Source organism: Fomitopsis serialis (assembly GCF_022376445.1).
Source record: "Fomitopsis serialis strain Sig1Antser10 chromosome Unknown B0H18scaffold_44, whole genome shotgun sequence".
In the NCBI taxonomy this organism is placed as follows: domain Eukaryota; kingdom Fungi; phylum Basidiomycota; class Agaricomycetes; order Polyporales; family Fomitopsidaceae; genus Fomitopsis; species Fomitopsis serialis.
The window spans coordinates 17667-38768 of NW_025955004.1; the positions used below are offsets into that span (position 1 = coordinate 17667).

At 55.7% G+C, this 21102-nt stretch overlaps 7 protein-coding genes across 7 annotated transcripts; 2 read left to right on the top strand and 5 right to left on the bottom strand.

Annotated features, from left to right (window-relative positions):
* Positions 1–631: 631 nt before the first annotated feature.
* Positions 632–2915, bottom strand: B0H18DRAFT_1013490 (uncharacterized protein). Its single transcript, XM_048029105.1, has 4 exons — positions 2339–2915; positions 1699–2284; positions 1292–1651; positions 632–1173 (listed from the first exon to the last, which is right to left on the bottom strand). The coding sequence occupies exons 1-4, from the start codon at positions 2722–2724 to the stop codon at positions 961–963; spliced, it is 1545 nt and encodes a 514-aa protein (XP_047892140.1). The 5' UTR covers positions 2725–2915; the 3' UTR covers positions 632–960.
* A 1375-nt stretch (positions 2916–4290) lies between these two features.
* Positions 4291–6292, top strand: B0H18DRAFT_449025 (D-lactonohydrolase-like protein). Its single transcript, XM_048038138.1, has 7 exons — positions 4291–4639; positions 4695–5072; positions 5132–5367; positions 5420–5572; positions 5631–5690; positions 5737–5875; positions 5938–6292. The coding sequence occupies exons 1-7, from the start codon at positions 4454–4456 to the stop codon at positions 6094–6096; spliced, it is 1311 nt and encodes a 436-aa protein (XP_047892141.1). The 5' UTR covers positions 4291–4453; the 3' UTR covers positions 6097–6292.
* On the bottom strand, positions 5987–8027 carry B0H18DRAFT_449064 (uncharacterized protein). Its single transcript, XM_048038139.1, has 2 exons — positions 6351–8027; positions 5987–6291 (listed from the first exon to the last, which is right to left on the bottom strand). Exons 1-2 carry the CDS (start codon positions 7876–7878, stop codon positions 6242–6244), a joined length of 1578 nt encoding a protein of 525 aa, XP_047892142.1. The 5' UTR covers positions 7879–8027; the 3' UTR covers positions 5987–6241.
* A 1023-nt stretch (positions 8028–9050) lies between these two features.
* B0H18DRAFT_955671 (uncharacterized protein) lies at positions 9051–9794 on the bottom strand (the record flags this gene model as incomplete). The annotated part of the gene is made up of 3 exons (XM_048042377.1): positions 9051–9242; positions 9307–9414; positions 9510–9794. The coding sequence occupies 3 exons, from the start codon at positions 9792–9794 to the stop codon at positions 9051–9053; spliced, it is 585 nt and encodes a 194-aa protein (XP_047892143.1).
* Positions 9795–10618: 824 nt separating this feature from the next.
* Positions 10619–11356, bottom strand: B0H18DRAFT_1212047 (uncharacterized protein; the record flags this gene model as incomplete). Its single annotated transcript, XM_048036453.1, has 4 exons — positions 11338–11356; positions 11014–11282; positions 10850–10960; positions 10619–10786 (listed from the first exon to the last, which is right to left on the bottom strand). The coding sequence occupies exons 2-4, from the start codon at positions 11248–11250 to the stop codon at positions 10619–10621; spliced, it is 516 nt and encodes a 171-aa protein (XP_047892144.1). The 5' UTR covers positions 11251–11282; positions 11338–11356.
* Positions 11357–11787: 431 nt separating this feature from the next.
* On the top strand, positions 11788–14104 carry B0H18DRAFT_1013501 (CAMK/CAMKL/CHK1 protein kinase). The gene is made up of 12 exons (XM_048029106.1): positions 11788–11892; positions 11945–11987; positions 12045–12301; positions 12357–12421; positions 12478–12660; positions 12720–12801; positions 12860–12967; positions 13041–13122; positions 13188–13292; positions 13351–13429; positions 13484–13774; positions 13831–14104. The coding sequence occupies exons 1-12, from the start codon at positions 11865–11867 to the stop codon at positions 13921–13923; spliced, it is 1416 nt and encodes a 471-aa protein (XP_047892145.1). The 5' UTR covers positions 11788–11864; the 3' UTR covers positions 13924–14104.
* Positions 14105–16973: 2869 nt separating this feature from the next.
* B0H18DRAFT_878307 (peptidase C14, caspase domain-containing protein) lies at positions 16974–18797 on the bottom strand (the record flags this gene model as incomplete). Its single annotated transcript, XM_048040615.1, has 14 exons — positions 16974–17073; positions 17141–17186; positions 17307–17421; positions 17488–17568; positions 17627–17640; positions 17697–17721; positions 17790–17801; positions 17863–17895; positions 17950–17967; positions 18034–18080; positions 18135–18197; positions 18257–18403; positions 18482–18563; positions 18639–18797. The coding sequence occupies 14 exons, from the start codon at positions 18795–18797 to the stop codon at positions 16974–16976; spliced, it is 942 nt and encodes a 313-aa protein (XP_047892146.1).
* Between the last annotated feature and the right edge of the window lie 2305 nt (positions 18798–21102).

A 21102-nucleotide genomic window follows, 5' to 3' on the forward strand; every position in this document is an offset into this window, starting at 1 on the left:
ACGAGGCAGATGGAGCCCAGGGCCAGCGCAGGGCCTGCAAACAGTCCTAGAGGGAGGTGGTGAATATCAGAAGTGTCCGTAGCAAGTCCTTAGCCACGAAAGTCAGCGGCGAGCCAAGCTCACCGCCTTGGGCGTTAGCGGCGACTTAGCGCTCCGCTTAGCGACCCCTGGAACTTCCGGCTTGCGATGTACCGGAAACAGTCCTCCTCTAAGTCCGAATGAAAGTATTTCGGAGAAGATAGCGATGCAACGGGAGCGAGAAGAACCTCGGATGATTGAAGTTACGGTAGGGGCGTGTGTCCTTAGCGGTAAGTAAGCAGATGCAAAGTCCGAAAGCCCAATGGTAGGCGTGACATTTCTGAGTTTCAATATTTAGAACTCTAACAAGTGCGGCATAGAAGCCTTCTGTTATGTGTATACTTAGACGTGATTACAATCATCCAACTGCTTTCGAACCATGAGAATCAGAAGCACCACCTCTTTTGACATGCTAGTTTCCGAGGTCCTTCAACGGCTCGACTGGGCCGCCGCTGTGCTCATGCTGTCAGTGTCATCATTAATTGCACCCGTGCAGAGCATTGGATTTGCAGTCTTATTGTAGCATCCGCGCCGAACCGGCGTGCCCCCAGGAGGGAGACAGTTTTTATAGGGGGTAGTCTTGGGGTAGTCTTGGGTAGCCACCCTATGTTCCAGTCTTTGTGGATGAGATCGTGCAGCGAAGTGCAAAAGACGAGACTGTAATCAACCAACCAGAGGACTCGGAGCACACTATTGAAGGCCCATTCTGATTTCCCACACCCAATCGAACGGGTTACTCGGGCGACACGTCGCAACACACCGTGAGAGCACATAGGAAGCATATTCATACGCCTAGTGGCGGTGGGTTAAGCAGTACAGTAACATAGTATACATTCGTGCATAGGAACATAATGACTTTCAGACGCAGACGGGACACGGAACTCAACGATACCCCGCTGACATCCTCCCAATGACGAACTCGAACGGCGTCGGCGGAGCCAGGCCACCGCGCCCAACCAGCACGCGCCCATCCGCAGAGCGCGGGACGGGCTGCGGCACCGGTCCTGGGGACATCGGCGGGATAGGTTGTCCATTAGGCATGAGCCACTCGCCAACAGGCTCGCCCGCTCCCGGTAGCTCGCCCTCCTCCACGTCCTCTCGGGGATGCCGAACCACGGCTCCAGGCGAATGTCGCGGAAGACGGCGCCATAGTCCGTGCGTTCCACAAGGACCTCAGAAAGAGGGGGTCCTCACACGGCTCGAACCCACGCACGACGAGCGTGTCGAGCAGCGGACACGGGCACGACTGCTGCGCGTCGTAGGGGCTGGTCGGGCGCAAGGCGCGTGCCGCGGCAACAGGCGTCTCCCGCAGTATGAGCTTGCGCAGGCGAGGGAGCGTCGCGTAGAAGATCTGGTATGCCTCCCGGGTGGCTTGCGTGCGGCCGAGTTCAAGGGTCTCGAGAAGCGGGAAGAGCGGTCGGGCGCGGCTGAATCGGCCGCCAGGGTGCGCCAGATAGACGAACAGCTTGCTCGCTTCCTGCACGACTTCGGACGCCGCGTATGACGCGTCTTCGAGAACCAGGGTGCGAACGTTCGGAGCCCGGAACAGCTCCAGGAATTCCTCCCCAGCACGCTGTCGTCGTAGCCGAGTTTGAGCGTCTTCAGCTTTGGGAGATTCACGGGCTGTACGTTGCGCATGGTAGCCTCCTGCCCGAACTCGGCGTCGTCCTCAGGCAGCGACACCCTGACGTTCAGTTCCTCCAGCTGCGAGCAGGCCGACAACAAACTGTGGAGCTCGGCCTTGTTCGGACGCACGTCGCTGCAGTGGTACGTCAACTCGAGATGGCGAAGACGCGTCTGCTGCGGGAACAGCGCGGGCAGGGACTTCCACTTGACGTGCACGCCGGAGAGAATGAGGCGTTCGAGACGCGGGAGCGCAGGGCCACCCGCGTGGTTGCCGAACGGAAGGAGCCAGTGGACGCCGCACCCTTGGGGGATGAAGTCGGGCGTGTACGCCGCGAACTCGTTGCACCGCATCAGGATCAGGCTCTCCAGCATAGGGACACGAGGAGCGTCGCGACTCAAGCTGTTCAGGGCGACCTGCATGGGAGTCCAGCGATCAGTGAAAATCGCGAGCGAGCGAGTTCGGCTCAGATGGGGCAACAGCATTTGCATGGCCGCGTGCATGTGGCCCTGCGTGAACGGGTGCTTGTATTCGTTTTCATCCTCGTCGTCGAGGCCAGGAGTACTGCCAGCAGTAGACACGCTGTGAACGTCAATGTGAATATGACTGGAGGTTCGAACAACGTGTGCCACTCACTCGTATTCCGAGAAATTCCACTCAGGATCCCGCGCATCTACCATGATGTCGAGAGGCGCCGTGCCCGATCGGGCCAGGAACAGACGAGCGAGCTTGAAGCTAGAGCCCTCCAAGTCGTTCAAGTCGTCCCACTCCTCGTCGGTGACAGGTATCTTGTTCCATAGCTGGCCCGTTGTAAGCGCGACGCCGCGCCAATGGCGGCTCACGGCCGAGACGAGACAAGGGAACGCATAGCTGTAGGTCATGCATGGCGAAAGGTCGTTGACTTGTCCACCGGAAATTTCGCCCGAGGGGTCTTCTTCTGGCGGGCGGTACGCGCCGAGGAGGAAGATGTAGGAGAGCAATTCGGCCGGGAGGTCGTCTATCGGTGTCATTCGTTGGAACATGGATGCGATGGGCGCCGTGGGCAGCACGATGGAACAATGTGGGAGAGGTGGCTCAAAAGAATCTGCATCTTTGCTCGTTTAAAGGGGATCCTGCAGTGGCCCATTTCCGAAGAACCTTTGTTCAGCCGATTTGGATGAGTGGACAAAAGAAACGCGCTTGCATTGTGGCAATTGTGTGGCGTCCACTCGCGGGCCGGCGCCTGACGCCGTGGGATCGACAACCGAGTCATCCTTCCCAAATTCAACCTCCCGATCTTGTCCCGATCCTACATATAACTTGCCCATGGCCAGGCTTCAATCTTCACTAGTCACTGGTCTAGAACTGCCATAGTAATATGTTCTCATCTTCGTGCGCACCGGAACGTGCGTCTGACATGCCTCACATTCGAGCGCATCGTCTTCATCTAAGCAATACATACGACGTCAGCATCCATTGAGATTGGCGGACGGTTGCATCATGACTGACCGGTTAACAACCATGACCCTGGACTCCCTGTTGGCGTGCTCTGGGCCAAGTGCACGGGGATTCAATTCGATCCAGGACTCGGAGGACGTGAGGACCACATACCGACGTGGCCGGAGCCAGTGCCTTCGCCAATGAATAACTTGCACAGATGAGCACTGACTTCATCGCGATATTGAACACTACTGAACGTGAAACGAGGTGATGCAGTCGGTCGATCTCACTACCTTTCATTGTCTCAGCTGTCCATATCGTGGGGCCCCGCGCCTTTTGTCCAATACACATAGGCGGAGTCCAGCGAGTTCGATGTGGAATCACACCGGGCGTAGTGGAATTCGACGACCAGGCCGAGCCAGGCAGCTGTGACCTTGGCTACGGTGGTCCAGGTTGAGCGGTACAATGTCCGGACCACTGAATACCAACGTCCGATGACCTCCGCTCGTATACGCACTTTTCGTACGGGGCCCAATAATGTGAATTTAGCTGTCACGTTGTAGCAGAAGGAACTGCCTGCGCCACAAAGCCCCGGTTCCTCGCGCAAGCGGTTGTTGGCCAGACAAGCATATCCTGAGGCACGAAGGTTAAAGGAATTGTCTACGTCTACCTGGTGAGATGAGCCGATGGTCGAACTTCGGCCTGAGGGTTGCCTGAAGGCGACGTAGATTCTGGAACAAGTAGTCCATCCGACTTGAACTGCATGCGACGCTTGAGTACTTGAGTATCGGGGTGCATCGGCGCACGCGCAAGGCTCATGCACATGAAGGGGAGAGGGACGGGTAGACGGGCTGCGTCGTCCTCAGGCCTTCGCTTTTAAGCACACGAAGGTACCAGAGTGACATAAACTGAACGAGGAAAATCTAGAAAAATCGGTGTTAACTTCGCTGTCAGACGTCAAACCGTGAAGGGTAATTAAACGACTGGTGAAGAGAAGGTACTAGACATATTCAGGAAAACACGCTGCAAGCTCGTTGGCTGAGTTGCCTCCGCCCACTGGATCCCAGGCCTCCTCATTGTTGAATTGCGCCGCGTACGAATTGAGGAGGTCGTCAGTCATTACATTGATGGTGCAGCTACCGCATTGGGCAGGCGCTGTAGTTGACCGTCCCGGATGTCCGTCGGCAGGTCAGCTGAACTCAGTTCCCACTCCATCATGTCCTCGACACCATCCTCGGGACGCCTGGGGCCAGGGGAACTGGCACTGGGAACCCATATTAGCCGCAGGCTAGTCGTCTCGCCGCTCCGGCTCTCACTATTGCTGCGTACACGATGAGCGCGGCACCAGGGGCAACCTCAGGCTCGCAACCCAACGTCAAGGACTCGCAGGGTGGTGGATCTGGCATGACATTGCTAGGCTGGACTGTGGGTGCTCTTGCGGGCCTAGCGGCGTGGGTTTGGCCAGGGACACCGGGATCTGTGTCATTGGAGGGTGTCGCGCTACCACCTCAAACAGTGGTAAGTCCTGATGTTTCGCATTCGTACTTGAGCTTGTAGGCAACCTTCGGCGTAGTACGTCAACCCTCTCTCCTTTGCCGTGCACCCTCCCGGCGCGCCGTTTCGTGGTGATGGATGGGTGGACCACTTCAACCCGACCAACACGTCGCCGCCGTTCTTCCAAACCTTCCACCCCGGCTTCCTGAAAATCCTCGGCTCAAACCCGTCCATCCGTGTCATTGCCAGCAACCCCGGGTTCGCGTTTGCGCACGAGGCGCCCATATGGGTACCCGAGACGGACGAGGTCTTCTTCAGCAGTCAAGACGGTGGATATCTTGGCTTCAGTGACTGGGACAACAACAATGAGATGGGCAAGCTGAGCCTGGTTGATGTGAATGAGTTGGCGGTCGCGAGCGGAAGCCAGACAACCCCTCTGAATGCTACGGTGACTCCAGTGCGCGGTTTCTAATTGTACTATCACGAGCGTCCGACTTGATGATATGAGCCTTGCAGCTCTCCCTCCCAGACACTGTGCAGATGACCAATGGGGGCACCGGTCCGTACCACGGCTCTTTGCTCCTTGTCAACTCTGGGCGAGGTGTGCGCCCGCCGAGCCTCGCCCTCGTCAACCCGGCCGCCCCGCACAACACCACCGTCATCCTCGACAACTACTTCGGGCGCCAGTTCAACTCGCTCAACGACGCGAAGATACACCCGCGCGACGGGAAGATCTACTTCACGGACGTGACGTGCGGCTCACCGACTTGACATGCACGGTTGGGTACTGACAGGTGCGCTTAGATACGGCTGGTTGGTCCGTTTTCGGCCGGCGCCCCTCCTTCCGAACCAGGTGTACCGGTTCGACCCAAAGACAGGGAACGTCCGCGTTGTCGCGGATGGCTTCACTCGTTGCAACGGGCTGGCTTTCTCCGCGGATGGGAAGATCGCGTACATGTGCGCCCTCACTGGCGGTTCCGCTTCGTATCCGCGTATTGAGACTCGTATTCTGCAGCGTGGACTCTGGTGCAGCGGGCGGTTTCCTGGGCAAGAACACGACCGACCCCGCGACTATGTGCGTTTCTGAACGCTGCTCTCTTAACGTGCTAACTACCATCCAGTTATGTGTATGATGTCGATCTGCGGAGCGACGCACTCATCAACCGACGTGTCTTTGCATACGTCGACGCCGGCGTCCCCGACGGCGTCCAGGTCGACACGCTCGGCAACGTATACGCCGCTTGTGGAGATGGTGTGCACGTACGTACAGTCTTTCATTACCGCCTAGCATGTCCTTCAAGTAACCCTTTGTTGCATTGAAGGTGTGGGACCGCGCGGGGACGCTGCTAGGCAAGTTCTTCACTGGGGTCGAGTCCGCGAACATGGTGTTCGCTGGACGTGGGCGACTGGTCATTCTTGCGGAGACGGTGGTATACCTCGCGGAGATATTCGCTGATGGAGTAAAGCTGTCGTGGCCATGAGCAGATGATTGACATTGCGATGATATAAGTTCTGTTGTACTGATAGTTCAGCGTAGTAGCCAAGAGCGGATGATAGAATGAATCCTTCAAGCCTCAGTACAGATAGGGAAATCGGCCGAGCGAGTGTTCTGGCCTACAATAGGCGTCATGCTCTTGTCCCCGGGCCAATACTTCCCCAGCCACGAAGACTATCGTCTGTTTATGAGCAACTATCAGAAAGCCGGACCACAGCCCAACTTATCTACTACGCTCACCATCTATTGCACGACCGAACCGGTCGAACCTCGTCGTCCGAATCACGCGAGTGTCCGGTACCATGTTGCTCGACCATTGCTCGAACGGCGGCCAATACGCGGGCGGCATATCGGGGAGCCGGGAATGGTCCGGCCATGGAGGCACTACAGGGCGCACCTTGTCGAGATGCAGGTATTCCACCGAGTCGAAGTGGCAATCCTGTTCGCTTTGAGACGGCCTCATCCCCGTGTACTCGGGGAGATAGCCAATGGTGACGTGCGGGAAGTGCATCCGCTCACGTAGAGAGACGAGTTCTAGCATCACCTCGTCGATCCGCACAGCTTTGTGTGGCAAGAGGACGGTGATCCTAGCCAGGTGTGGACATAGCGGCGCCGCCCAGTCGATATAGTTGAGCGACTGAGTGATGTGAGGCAGACTGGATTCGAATACCGTGAGGTTCTTTGTGGCGGTCAATTCCGGCAATATGGAGGACCACATTCGCGAGGGCCATGGATCCGCCGTTGAGAAGTTCCGCGTATCCAGGCAACATAGATCTTGCAGGCGTGACAACTGGAAAACGGTGGTAGGGAACTCATATACAAGACCAGTAGGAAGGACATGTTTGTCCCTGAGCAGAACACCGGCGTGTTCGTTGACGGCGGCGATGGACAACGTGAAATTTGGCTGGTCCCGATCCGCTATCGAGGCCGGCTCGAAGAGCCTGAGATGCATAATGGTGGGCTGCATGAGAGCAAAGCCAGAGAGACACTCTGGCAATCCATGCGATATATCTCTGCGTAGATCTCTGAAAGGAATGGAATGGAACTCGCCGAAATCGCTCATGACGATGACGCATTGCGAGGCCATGTCCAACTCCGAGAGTAGTGGCGCAATAACCCGAGGACCGACGTTACGAAGCGCGAGTCGCCGAAGACTATGGAGACGGGCCTTCTCTGTCCCTTCACGAATACTAGCTTCTGCTGGCAACCTAGGGTGCATACCCGAGAGAACAAGATCAACCAACTGGGGTGTATTCCTGAGGAGATTGACGATGGTAGCGACCGGATTGTGCCAGGGACAACGGCTTATCAAGAGTTGGGTGATGGTAGAGAAATGATTCGTTGGCACCCAAGACAGATCGACGATTGAGACGCTGCGTAGATGGGGAGTGTCATTGCGAAACAAAGTCATGCCCTCGACCGGACGCGGGGTCCTGAACTCATGATGTTCCGGGCATGTCGGGTTCCCCGTTAGAGTAAGCTTCTCGAGATGTGCGCCAGAAAGAGGGTATCGTTCGATTTGAGTGATGACGTGGTGCATGCAAGAGACCCAACCCAGTACATTGCATCGCAAATCCAGTGGGTCAGAAAGCATCCGGATGTTGCGAGAAACATCGCAATTGAGCGAGATCGTGAGAGGCATGTAGGGGTGGCGCATAAGGACCAGACGTTGGAGTTGGAGTGTATCATCATCTATGAGGTGACTCCAGAGAACGGGCGTTGAGACGCAGATGTCTCGCCAGTAGCGACATACAGCGGTGATAGTCATGAGGCTGCGCCAGTCCGTGTGCAACGGCACCTGGACATAGCTGGGCAAAACATTGGGCCTCAACGCGTTCTTGTCTGGTGAGACGACTCGGAGAAAAAATATTCTGCGCCAAACGTCAGGAGGCAACGCACTCGCGGGGCAGAAGTGGTTTCGCAGCCTCTTGAGCAGAGACGTAGCTTTATCGAGCCTCGTCAATGGTTCGTTCCACAGATGCTTCCAATGATTGAGCTGTACAACACAAATCTTTCAACGCTGGCTCTTTGAATTGTGCCATCGTACCTACCTGGCCCATCCTGAGAGTGAACAATGGTTGGCAAAGCGCTACGACGTACAAAGTGGCATACGCATTTCCTCACCTTGTAGGGCAATTATTCATGACATTTGCAACTAGCTCTGTGAGATTTTCCAAGTTCTCATAGAGGTTCTCCAATGCAATATCCTGTCCCATTTCCCAGCCGTTTCTAGTGCCAGAGCTCATCAGTGAGACACTCGCCTGCGGTGTGGTGAGTATCGCTGCATAAGCGTAGCTCCATGACGACTTACTTCGAGTTGATCCATCTCTACGTGCCTATGTTCTCCCAAATGCTCAGTCCGAGTGTATAGGAATGTGTGCTGCCACTGCTACTGCGCAGACGTAGTATACGAGGCTGAGGTCGACTGGAAAAGGCGCCGGCGTGTTGCGAGGATCTATCTCCTCCGATCTTGTCCCGATCTAAGTTACATACGCAAGATCTGTGGCAATAATGACTTACTTACGGCCTCTCTACCATGTGAAGAACAAAGTCCAGTGCTGTGCCACATTATATGAGCAAGAGGCGTGGTTGGGCTTGACTGGAATATTTGAATTCTGGCTTCTACATACCTTTGTTACTCGATTACGCGCCATCACGAGACTTCAATTTATTCAAAACACTGGCAGCAAGAACTTGTTCCGCGGTGTTGCGCAACAGGATCCGACAGCGGTGCACTATGTAGGAAGTAGTAGTGAGTGGAACGCATCGCATCGTCCGCTGTACACGGTAATGCATTACACAGAGACAACTTATACACAAGGGGCCCAATCGGCGGACTAATTCAACATCAGGAAAGACATAACCCGGGCGGACAAGCTGAGATGAGAGGGATGTAATCTGAAGACACAGGAGAGTACAGGAGGCAGTGGGCACGGTCGTTTACCGCACGAGGAAGTCCAAATTCTCCATCCCGTCAGGCAACTCCACCCATATCTTGGACTCCCACTCGCGCCAGTCGTTCGCGTAGAATTCCGACAAGTACATCTGCTTAAATTCGATCCCGCCCACGACCGGGTTCCGTTCGTCTCGGCCGTCCACGGACGCCTCAGGATCGAGCAACCGCATGGCTTTCTACAGATATGGGAATCCGAGTTAGGAGCACGACCTTAGTACGGCACCATAGGTAAGAACTCACAGCCAGATAGTCGCACCAATCCAAGGCGATCTCATGGCCTAGCTCGTATCTTGTGGTAGTGTCGTAGCAGAAGCACAACGCAGGTCGGTCTGGTTTATATGCCGGCCACTGGAATGCATTGTCAGCATTTGGACCACAATATCGCAGGTGCTAACACGATTACGAATGGCGGCCTGACGCCTCGGGCAAAGACGTGTACGTACCTCCATCTTGTGAACGAGATAGCCATACGAGTTGCCCGGCCCAAGTGGTTTGTTTAGGCCGACGCAGTAACGCGCCTCTTCGCTCTCTTCCTCAGGTCCGCCGCAATTTCCGAATCGCAGAAACTTGTAGAGGGAGACGCCAGGATCGTCGTCTTCTCCTTGAAACTTGATGCTATACATAGGTTCACATTGGTTGAGTCCAATCGGAAGCTGTGCGAATCTTCTGGCGGGCTTGGCATCTCCAGCCTTCGCCTGTGAGGGCTGACCAGTTGGTGGGGAAGACATCTTTGGAGATGGTATAGAAGGTAGGCGCGGACGAGGTATACGCAGAATCGTCGTAGGGGAAACGGCAAGAACGGTAGGCAACTGTTGTCCAACTCGTGCCCTTTTAAATCAATGCTGCACCTGGCCAACCGCGCTTCAAGGACAAAGATGACCAAATTTTCGCCGCTTGCATCGATGGTCGCTTTTGCCACGTACTGCGCTGAAGTCGGTACTTGCTTTTTTCGGAGAACAATAGGGCCCCTGAAAGGAGGCAAAGCCACACCAGGAGCTCGGAGTGGCCGCTATACTAGAGCCGTGATCAGAAAAAGTTCACGAGGCAACAGAATCTTCCTGAGTGGCGTTGTTGGATGCGTTCGCGATACCAAGGGCTCGGACGAGTTACCTACTATGCATGCCATTTCAAGTCTGCGCTCGACTTGTACTGGAGATTGCTGTATGATTGGAAGCCCGTCTTGTACACAGACTCGGACAGGGCCCGAGTGACTGGATAGTCAGTAAGAGACAATGCATGTGGAGCAATCGCACAATATCATTATAGAAAGAACGGACTAAGCACCTACATTGGTGCTCGGTCCGCTCGTTCTGGCTAAGACTGGATCTTATATCACCGCTGGTCAGGTGGTTCCTATTGGGCGGCGGGGCGCGGGGGGAGGGGTTGTGGCCGAAGCCACAGTCAACGGGTGCGCAATCACATCAGCTTTCTGAAACTGTGTAGAATATGGGGCATATTCAGAAATAATTGTGACTTCGGTAGGACCACGTACATGTCGGAAGGTAGACCATTATGCAAACATATTCAGACACCAGATGAATTGTCGAGGCACCTATGGTTCGTCTACCTTCTCTGGCAGCTCCATGAACAGCGTCGCCTCCCACTCCTTCCCGTCCATCGTATAGAACTCACTAAGGTACAACTTATCCCAATCGATGCCGTTCAACGACGGATTGTCGCTGGCGGCTGACTGCCTGTCGCTCAATAGTTCACGGAGCTCCTGCGAGGCAGAGAATGAGCGAGGATTTCAGCATGCGGAAAGCGTGGTTTGTAATGGACGCACATTCATATACCCCCGCATTTCTTCAGCGACTAGCCTCCCAATTTCGTAGCGTTTAATCGGGATGGCTTCAAGAAAGAGTAGAGGCCTGCTGTCTGAGGCATAACCTGGCAGCTTGACGTGGAGTGAGCATCAGCGGTTCATAGTCTCGCACACAACGTACTTACTTGACATCGGAGGGACATGAAGTCATCCAAGTATTCGCTCTGGAACAACTCGTCGAGGCCGTTGCAGACCATCTGGTCATGTTCTTTCGATGAAAACTGGTATAACGCAACGCCAGGCTCGTCGTCTCGCCCGCGAAACTTGAGGCTACACAGAGGAGATGCTTGATCCCGAACACCGGTAGAAAGAGGGACGAATGTCCTGCGGGGATGTTGACTCGGAGGAGACATGGTTGACATAAATTCGCGACGGTAGAGGTAGAGGATGTCGTCTATGGAGTCAGAGTGCAAGGGTGACGCGGTAAAGTTATGTTGATGATCGCACACCTGAGACCGTAACTGTCCGTGCGAACAAGAACAAGCCACACTTGTGGCCATGTCACCTATTCGGGAACAAAAGTGGTTGCCTAGTGCTTTGAACCTGGAAGTTACCGTCGCGAAGTGAATTACGTGGCAGTTATCGCTATCATTATAGCTGCAGCACGCTACCTCCCGCTGGGTGTTGAGTGTATGGGAAGGCGAAGAGTTGTATTCGCATTCCCATACACTCGACGCCCAGCCGGGCAAAGCACTGCCTCTCCGAGCCAGTGCGGCCGGTGCTTGTGTTCGCACTCATCAAGGCGCATCAAACCTTTCTTGGCTTCACGCAAAAAAGTCGGACAGCGGCACTGGCAAGCACTGGCAGCGTTTAATATCATTGTGACATTGATCCCGTGATTGTGACAAGACGCGCAACACGCGTGCATCGTGACGCGTGGGCGGAATCTGCGGATCGAGATTGCCTTTGTCCTTTGTCCACGCCTGCCCGTCCAAGCCAACTCTCGCCCCCATCCCATGTCCTTCCACCGCTCATCATGAAACTACAGTTTCCTAAGGTATCCGGTAAGTGCATCCAGCCGTAGCAAATGATCATACGTGCTCACCGCGGCCACAGGCTACTCGCTGGTAATGCAGTTGGGCGGAGGAGGGTTCTCAACGTAAGCCAGTCTTAGCTCCAGGATCCTGGCGCACAAACGCACGAATACCACACACAGAGTCTACCGCGCGGTGAATTTTGACACCCGCGAAGTCGCGGCGTGCAAGGTCGTCACCCTCACGCTGGAGACGACCGCGCAGGAGCGCAAGACGTTCGACAAAGAGATGCGCATCCACCAGGCACTGAAACACGAGAATATTCTGGAGTTCAAGACCGCCGTCATTGTTGAGCCGAACGAGCCGAAGCTCCGGTATTACCCTGGGCTGTACATGCTGCTGGAGCTCGCTGCCGGAGGAGACCTCTTCGACAAGATCGGTACGTTTCTTTCTGTGGCTGCGAGCCTGCGCTTCGTCCGCTGACATGATTGAAGCGCCTGACATCGGAGTCGGGGAAGATATCTCGCATGTCTACCTCTTGCAGCTCATAGCCGGACTGGTAAGTGCGCGCCACATTCCAGAACAGCGCAGTTCACGATGTGGGAATGTGCGCAGCAATACATCCACGACCAGGGCGTTTGTCACCGCGATCTCAAGCCCGAGAACCTGTTACTCGACGCGGCCGGTACACTCAAGATCAGCGACTTCGGCCTCTGCGCTGTGTACAAGGTCAAAGAGAGCGGGAAGATGAGGATGCTCTCAGAGCGCTGCGGCAGTCTGCCATACCTGGCCCCAGAGGTCCGCCTTTGTGTTCCTGTGCCATCATCATGCATGGTGACCGACTCAAATCTATGCAGTTGTTAAGGGAGGCGCCATACGAAGCTGAGCCTGTGGACGTCTGGGGCGGCGGTGTCATTCTCTATGCCCTGCTCTCCGGCAGTCGGTGCTTTTCCTTAGTTCACAATGTCCGCGACGCTGAAAGCGATGATGTACACAGATACACCCTGGGACGAACCCACCAAGCACAGTCATGAGTACGCGCGCTACCTCACGGGTGAGTGCTTCGATCAAGCGCCTTGGAACCGGTTCAGCAGAGACCTTCTCAGTAAGTCTTCTCATCGTGGGCCGTTTCCCGGCCGCTAGTGGCTCACATCACCATGTTCACTCCACACCGCCAGGTCTCCTCACAGGCATGCTCGCCATTGACCCCTCGCGACGAATGTCCCTCAACGAGGTGGCAGCCCACCCGTGGATGATACGGTTCGTTCCCTCCATCCCACCGCCGCGATCGGCGCTGCTTGACGCATCGTCCTTTCGATTAACAGACCAAGCCAGCTCGCGAAGAAGGGCCTGGCCGTGCTCGCAGAACACCTCACGGAGTCGCTCCGGCAAACGGGCGACCTGGAGATCGCCACCCCAGACATCACGAAGTGGGTCGCTCCCTCATCTCGCGTCCGTGCTCTCAATGTGCTAAGCGTGGGCCCACAGGAACGTCGACGCTGACGGCGACCAGATCATGGGCACCGCGTCCCACAACTCGCAATTCACCCAGACGCTCATGCTCTTCGTACGTATCCCCTACCGCATCCATCCCAGCCGCTCACCGCGCTCCCTTTCCCAGTCTCAAACCAAGTCCGGCCGGCGCTACTCGCCGCACCTCACGCGGTTCTACGCGCAACTGCTCCCCCACATGATGCTCCCGCTCATTCAAGAGGCGCTCACCGAGCTCGGCGTCAAGTGGAAGCCCGCGCAGGAGGTCGTTCTCGAGGAGGCGGGCGAGGAGATCAAGATCCTCCGTATGCGCATCGGGGGCTACGACCGCCGCCGGCTCCAGTACAAGGGCTGGGTCGAGCTCGAGCACTTCAAGGCGCCTGGCGCGGAGGGCACGTATTGCGTTATGGCGCGCGACCAGGTCGGTCGGGTCTGCTTTTCGCGTGGAGTTTGGTGGACTGATAGATGCGTGTTTAGGGCAACCCGATATCGTGGCGCCTGCTGTGGAAGGCCGTCATCATGGATCCAGTTGTCGAGCCGCATGTGTATCGGGAGAGGGATGGGCAGTAGGCCACTAAGTAGAGAAACGGCCGATATGGTTCAAGTTTGACTTGGTTCAGTGGTTTTGGATATTAGGCGTGCATGTAAATCACGATTCTGGATGTAGCATTACACGACATGCATCGGCGCATGCGTTCTATGTAGACTACTGAGTCTTTGTGACGATATTCATACAAGAATGTCCCCTGAACCTGCTGCCAGTGATCTGCTGTGACCTGGCGACCCGGCGCGCTCGGGCAGAAAAGGCAAGCCCGAGGTTCGAGCGCTTCATGGTACAGCAGGAGGAGGAGGATGTGTGCCGCTGCGCCATCATCCTGGCATCCACTGGAAGTGCAGACAATATCCCACATGTTTCCAAATCTTTTGTGCCCTGATGGTTCTCGAAGTGGTGAGTCTAGCAGCGCTCCAGTCAACCGTCAGTGATTACTTTGGCTATTCCGAAGGTTCTACAGCAATTGTGGACGGAACGACTCGGAACAGTTGAACTGTGTAGCCTAGTCAAGCAGAGGTTCGGTAAGGAAAAAGGCGGTGAGGGAATTGGTGTGAGTTCTCAAGTTCAGGCAACAACTGAATACCTGATTCAGTCACTGGCGGGACCAGTGCGACCACTACCTCCCGCACTACACCGTCTGCGACCACCTCCATTCTGATCTATCTCCGGCTGGTGCGATGCTATGTCCGTTGCCACAAACGCGTAATCCTCTGACTCCGCGTCAGATGTCGCGTCTGCCACCATCGCCTTGGCCCCGCTCTTGCCGTTCTTCGAGATGTGTTCCTGTTCTTCAAGTTCACGTTTTCTCTTTCGTGCTTCTTCATGATCTGGACAGTCTGACTGGTATCCAGGCTTTCCACATGTCCAGCACGAGGGTAGGGTCCGCTTTTCCTTGTCCTTCAACTTCTGGAACTTGCCGTGCAAAGCCGTCTGCTCGGCGCGGCTCTTTACGTGCCAACCTTCGTCCAGAATCCGAGCGATGAGCTGCGCGGAGTCCTTCAAGCCGGTGCGATAATTGAGCATGGCAGTAAAGGTATTCCAGGACTCCGGAAGTGCGGCAAGGATCGAGATACAGAACTCCTCGTCCGAGATCGTTTGCTGAAGTGGTAGTAGGTCATCTCGGTAACTCGTCATTTGGCAGATGAATTCTTCAACATCCTGGTCTTCCGCGCACACCGCGCGAAACATCCTGCGTCGAGCTTGGACGATAGCGAGGACACCTCGTGCTTCGTACATGGTCTCGAGCTTCCGCCATGCATCATGACTCGTCTGGGCGGCCTTCACGTAATTCAAGACCTTGTCGGCGACCCTGAGTCGTATCGCGGCAAGTGCCTTTCGATCCTCCGCCTTCCAACTACTGATCTCCTTCTCTCTTGTCGCCTTTTCCTCGGTTTTTGCGTCGTTCTCTGTCGGCTCCGGACACGTGAGATCGCCACTCGCGTAGTCCCACAGGTCCGCGTCGATCAGGATGTCAGAAAGTCGGACCCTCCACGTCTGCCAATTGTCGGCGCCGGTCAGCGCGTCACAATTTGAGTGATAACAAGGTGAGTTGTCATCGTCGTGCGGTTCAGAGCGAGGCGGGCTCATAACCTGTTGTTGTAGGTAGACTTCGCACCGCGAGAGGAGTGAGAGCGAGGATGGGTTGCATGGCTCGTAAGGAGCTGTACATATACCCGAAGATACATAGCTACTGGTGTACGCCACTAGTGTGGTGAGGATCAAAGCGAGGTGAACAAAGCATAAGTATACTAATGCGTGGAATATCATAATCCTTTGTGTGGCTAACAAAATGTTCGTCGTGTGGCGGCGATCGCGACAAAGCGTCGGGCGGCGAAGCCTATCGGCGGCACGGCTTGTCGACTGTGCCTCAGTTGTGCACAAAATATGACAAGAGGCTCTCGCTCTAGCATCGGGGAAGTCAACATCTCTCGTCTCGCTGTCTCGCGGACACCTTCCATGTTGTACTTCTTGGTGGCCTCGAGCAATAGCCAGAGCTGATCTGGCGCGATCGCAGCTGATCGCGCTCGGGGAAGCACATGCGGAGGATATGATCCCATATGACGCTGTCTTCGGTGACATGGATCACAGCGGGGTTCGCAGAGGACAACTTGCCCGCGAAGTCGGGGGAGATCTCTCTGAGGGCGGACTTGTACACGCGGAAATCGGCCCAGTCGTCCGTCCGGATGATGATGTCGGCATCAGGATTGTCGAGGCCGTTACAACCCTGGGCAGATGCTCATGTATCGTGCCGTCTGACTTACACCAGAAGCGTGCCATGTATGCAGTAAAACGTAGTTGACGAGCGATGTGCCGGCAGAGATGAGATGCTAAAATGTGGCTTGCAAGAGTCTGCCACCGCGCGAGACATCTTCATGGCGCATGTCGAGCGCCGCGCTGCAATCGCGCGCAGGACTGCGAACGCATGCGTGTCTGTGGAGTCATACGTCGCGGATCTGCATCGCTGGGCGGCCTTGACTCTATATCATGCCCACATCCACTCCCACCTCAGGCCTTCAGGCCTCAAGGCCTCTTCTTCGGATGCGAAGCCACGATCGATGTCCAGCTGAGGGCGCACACCGCCCTCGCGGCTGTGTGGCAACTGACCTTTCTGCGCCGCACGCTTGGGCTCAACCCAAGGTCTGTCACCGCAGTCCTCGAGCTCTTCAAGGAGACTGGCCTATGACCAATACGATACCGTCGGCTCTCACTGGCGCTGTGCTACCTCATGTATGTTACCATACAGCGGCCAGCCCTTCCCCTGGCGGCGCTTGCCGAGACTCGCCGAATGGCTTCGAGTGGCACTGCTTCATGGATCAGGACCTCCAGTATGCTTTGCAACAGCTACCATTTCCCGCTGTCAGGCCGCCTGACCTCGGATGCGGTCGAGAAATGTGCCGAACTTCAAATGCTCACCTCCCTGATGGCTTACCTCACACGCGACATCCAGGCATCGCAAAAGCTATGTGTAATGCACGCACGGCCGATCCGCTCGTTGACCTACATAATTGGTCAATTGACTAAGGCTACATGATGAACATGTGGTTCGTGTTCTAGTCCGGAGAGGAGGTCAGCATGCATGTGATCGGACGTGGGGCTCATGGACACGCACAATACGATGAGACGACGAGAGCTGCGGCTTTTGGCTGTAATTTTTGTGCAATATTTGACTGTCGCAGGGAGGGTGGACGTATCAGTGCCAGCATGCAATATTCACGGCCAGAAGCAACTACATACCGCAGATGTTGCAAGAGCTGCTGATATGTCTGGTCCTTGTGATCGGCTTCCGGTGTCGTCAATAGACTACTACAACTAGCGAATTTTCATCACACGACTCACTCAGTGTCTTCATGAACGCCTGAAATACACCTAGTCAGCAAACGTTGCAGGCACGCCCGACCACCGCGTCGTATGCCAACCCAAAGAACAGCACGCACGTAGCTCATCGCGCCGACCGCCGCCCCGCCCTCGAACGTATCCGCGCTTGTCTGCGAGTCCGCGCAGCCGCTCCACGAGATCTACGCCCACCAGTGAGTTAGCAATCGAGACCGTTCGCGGCTGGAAAACCAATGCCCGTCACGCACCACGTCGGCCTTCGTGGTCTTCTCGCGCAGGTGGCTGGGGGTCACTTCGCTGAGGCCCTTGACGCGGCCGTCGCTGTGGTACTATCACACGTGAAGATGGTTGGTTGGTATCGTGAGGAAAACGGTGGTGAGGGCTCACCAGGTAGGGAAGGTCTGCAGGGCGGGGCTGAGTGACGGCATCGGTTGTTTGGATTCTGGGGGGCACGTACCTAACGCGGATCCCGAATGACATGACTGGGAGCGATCGGCGTTGAGTGATCAATAGGATCGTGCGCGTGCGCGATCGATGACACGGTACTCACGTCAAATATCGCCTAAAAGGGGATGGTTTAGTCGAGAGCAGTCTCCTCGGTGTAGTTGCCTCTATAGACACACCGTTAACCGACAGCCGTTTGGCAGGTTCTTCACCTGCAAGCCGTCTCAGCACGATTTCGTGATGCACTAATGCGCGAGAATACGAACCATGATCCGGTGCATTTCCTTTGTGGAAAAGAGAAGACAGTCAGCACAGATGCGGCAGCTTCACTCGGAAGAAACTTTGCTGACGTCGTCAACGATAAATCCCGCATGCTTGTAGTCCACCGGGAATATAACTGTCGGCATCAATCATCACCTTTCACCACGCTCCGGGCAGATTCGCTACGTACCTTCGTCCAGCCCGTCCACCTCGTCCCCGTCAAGATCCCTCGTCTGGCCGCCGTGGCCAGAGTCTGCCGTGAGTCTCAGATGACATCCTCACAGTTCAACGACAGCCTGGAAGGAGCCTCACAATGAAACACGAGCGAGTCGTGCGGACACGCGTCCCGCACCAGCCAGCGCATCGCCTCGAGGATGTTCGCGCGCGTCGGCTGCTGGTGCCCGTGCGCTGCGTCGTCGGTCAGCAGAAAGATGTGGTCCGGCTTGAAGTTCCACTGCTCTGTCGCGCACAGGAGACGGAGACGTCAGTGCAGTCATACGGCAAACGGGTGCGGATGGGTCGAGTTACTAAACGCACTCATCAGGAACTTGCGCACGTTCTTGGCGTCGTTCACGCACCCGTGCAGCTCGTTCCGCTGCCCCGTGTAGTTGATCCCGATCTGTCCGCACGCCGAGCGCGTCAGCTCGATGGCTTACCTCTGTATCGCGGGTTTGCAAAATGCAGTGCGACTTACGCAGAGCGCCTTCTTCTGGCCCGTGCATTTGGAGAAGACGGGGAGCGCGCGCGAGCGCGATTCTGCGTGCCGGGAGGCGACTGCTCTGTCGACCTGCTGGACAGAGGCAACTTCTGGCCTCGCTGATGCAGTGACGATGCGTATCAGCACGGACCTCATGATATAGCGAGCGCTGCCTTACTGCGTGACCTCGAGCGGGAATGCGAGTGCGAGTGCGAGTGCGAGTGCGAGTGCGAGTGATGAGCGTGCGGTTGGCTCTCTGTCTGATGTGGGTGTCGGTGGTGTCGCCGGATGAGGTGGTGCGTGTGGTGATGCGACGTGGTGATGACAACACGGCGGCCGCGCCGCTGCCTCTGAGGAGGCGCGGAAGATGCTGATACAATTGCCCTAGATTGCCTGCACCAGTCCGATTTTCAATAACGTGTTAGTTTCAGTACACTATCGAACGTACTCTGGTCGTTGGTGGCTTCGCGGGATTCAGTTGACACGTATACTACGCGAGGGAGCTCACTCACGGATGCTGAGACTCGGGTTGGTACGGACTAGTAAGCGCGCCATTCTGCGCCCAGGGCGTGGGCGGTCCTGGGGAACTGAATCCCGGAGGTGACCTGTATGTGCTGTTGAGTTACGCGTTCTGCACGCTCTTTAGTACGCACCCGGGGTACATCCTGTAACATAGACATTTCAGCGCGATTTCCTCTACTTACCAATGTATTTTTCTTACATGGGTACCGGGAAGTACACCGCCGGCTGGTAATACGGACTAGCGGGCGGGCTCTGTTGGTAGTTCGCGTACCCGTATGGATCCCACATCATGAATGATTAGATCAAACAAACGGGGAGGTCGTGGTCGGAGGTCGAGTTACTAGTGACTTAAGGACACCGGGTGAAGTTTGAGACTCAACGCCGCCCGAAGTGTTATATAGTGAGGGCCAGACGCGCACAATGTCGACAGCAGCTGGCCTGATTGGTCCGAGTCGGCGAGGATGCTAGTGCTGTCCCCGAAGACGCGCTCTTTGGGATGAGAGTGGCTCGGCGCTGCCTCAGAGTGATCCTACGTCGGATGTGTGCGCGAAACAGGTAAACCGCACTGCTCTGTCCGTGGGTTGCGAGGACAGCTGGGCGCGTCGGCCGCACAGCTTCAGAGCATGAACGTTCCGCAAATGGGAATCCAAGAACTAGACACTAGACGCCTGGGCTCGTCTCGTCTAAACGGCCCCTATCTGTGGAAGAGGACGAAAAATGAAGCTTGGAGGTAGTGAACAATCAGATGGACTGAGACACAGACCGTGACAAAGGGAGGCTCACATAGCGGTTGCATATAGCAGACGTACTGTATGCCAGTGCGTGCCAAGCCCGCCACGAGCCTGGCGCCTGAGACAAGAGCCTGAGAGTCGCCAAAGATTCCCATGAGATGTTGGCTCTTCAAGTTATCTATACAATGTCATACCTTGTCATAGATGTACAGCTTTGTTGTCGTAGAACATAATCGCCGGCCCACGGTGACTCGTATAACCAGGAAATGTTGTCCATTGTCCGCATTAGTCTGAGATCGTCCGCTCAGTCACGTGCTGGGACAAATCTCAAGATCCCAAACGATTTCAGCCACAGCAGTAGTACAGGGACCAGGGGGCACCCGGGGTCGGGTGCCGTGGAAGCAACTAGTGGGGGTCCCCCCCCCTCAACCGGTTTCCGGGGGCTTGATGGCAGCTTCCGAGTCCGTCATGCACGAAGTTCCCTACCATGGTACTTATACCTCTCATACATTAGCCATTACACCTCGGAAATATAACACATGATATAAGACATCATAGGGGTATGTTAGAGAGGCTCGCGAGACGGTGTAGGGACCTGAATGAATGGCGGAAGCAGGCATGTGTCCAGAATAGGCAACTCACATAAGCAGATCCAGATCGTACTAATCGCCACTCGCTAGTACAACTATGGTACAGTGGCGTAGAGCCGGCTGAGCGAGGCACGAAAGGAATATCATCAATGATTCACTGATTATATCTTTCTACTGTCTACCATGTCCCAGCAGCGACCGCCTCCCAAGCCTACCGAAATTATCCTCCGAAATGGCGAGTCCAGGATGACCCGAGTCAATCCTGTGAGCCTTCGTCATGAGGTCCAGTGTGATCTTTGCTACCAATGGATCACACTTTCGGGACGAGAGGTCTGTCCAGATCCTACGGCGATCAATCAGCATCGAGGAACACCACAGTGCAAAAGAAACAAGCAGAAGTATGAGCGAGAGCAAACCACTGAAGCTCTTCATAGGCTTCAGCTACAGCGCCCTCCGCCGACGGCGAGGCTAGCAGGTGAGCCACGAGCATGCCCGTATCAGCTCAACCAGAGCAAGAGTCATCTTGATGGCATTTGCTTGCAGGTTCAGCAGCTCCCACTAGCAGTTCCCGAGGCCGACTGCAGGAGCATGATCATTCGGTGACTGACACAGTCCGCC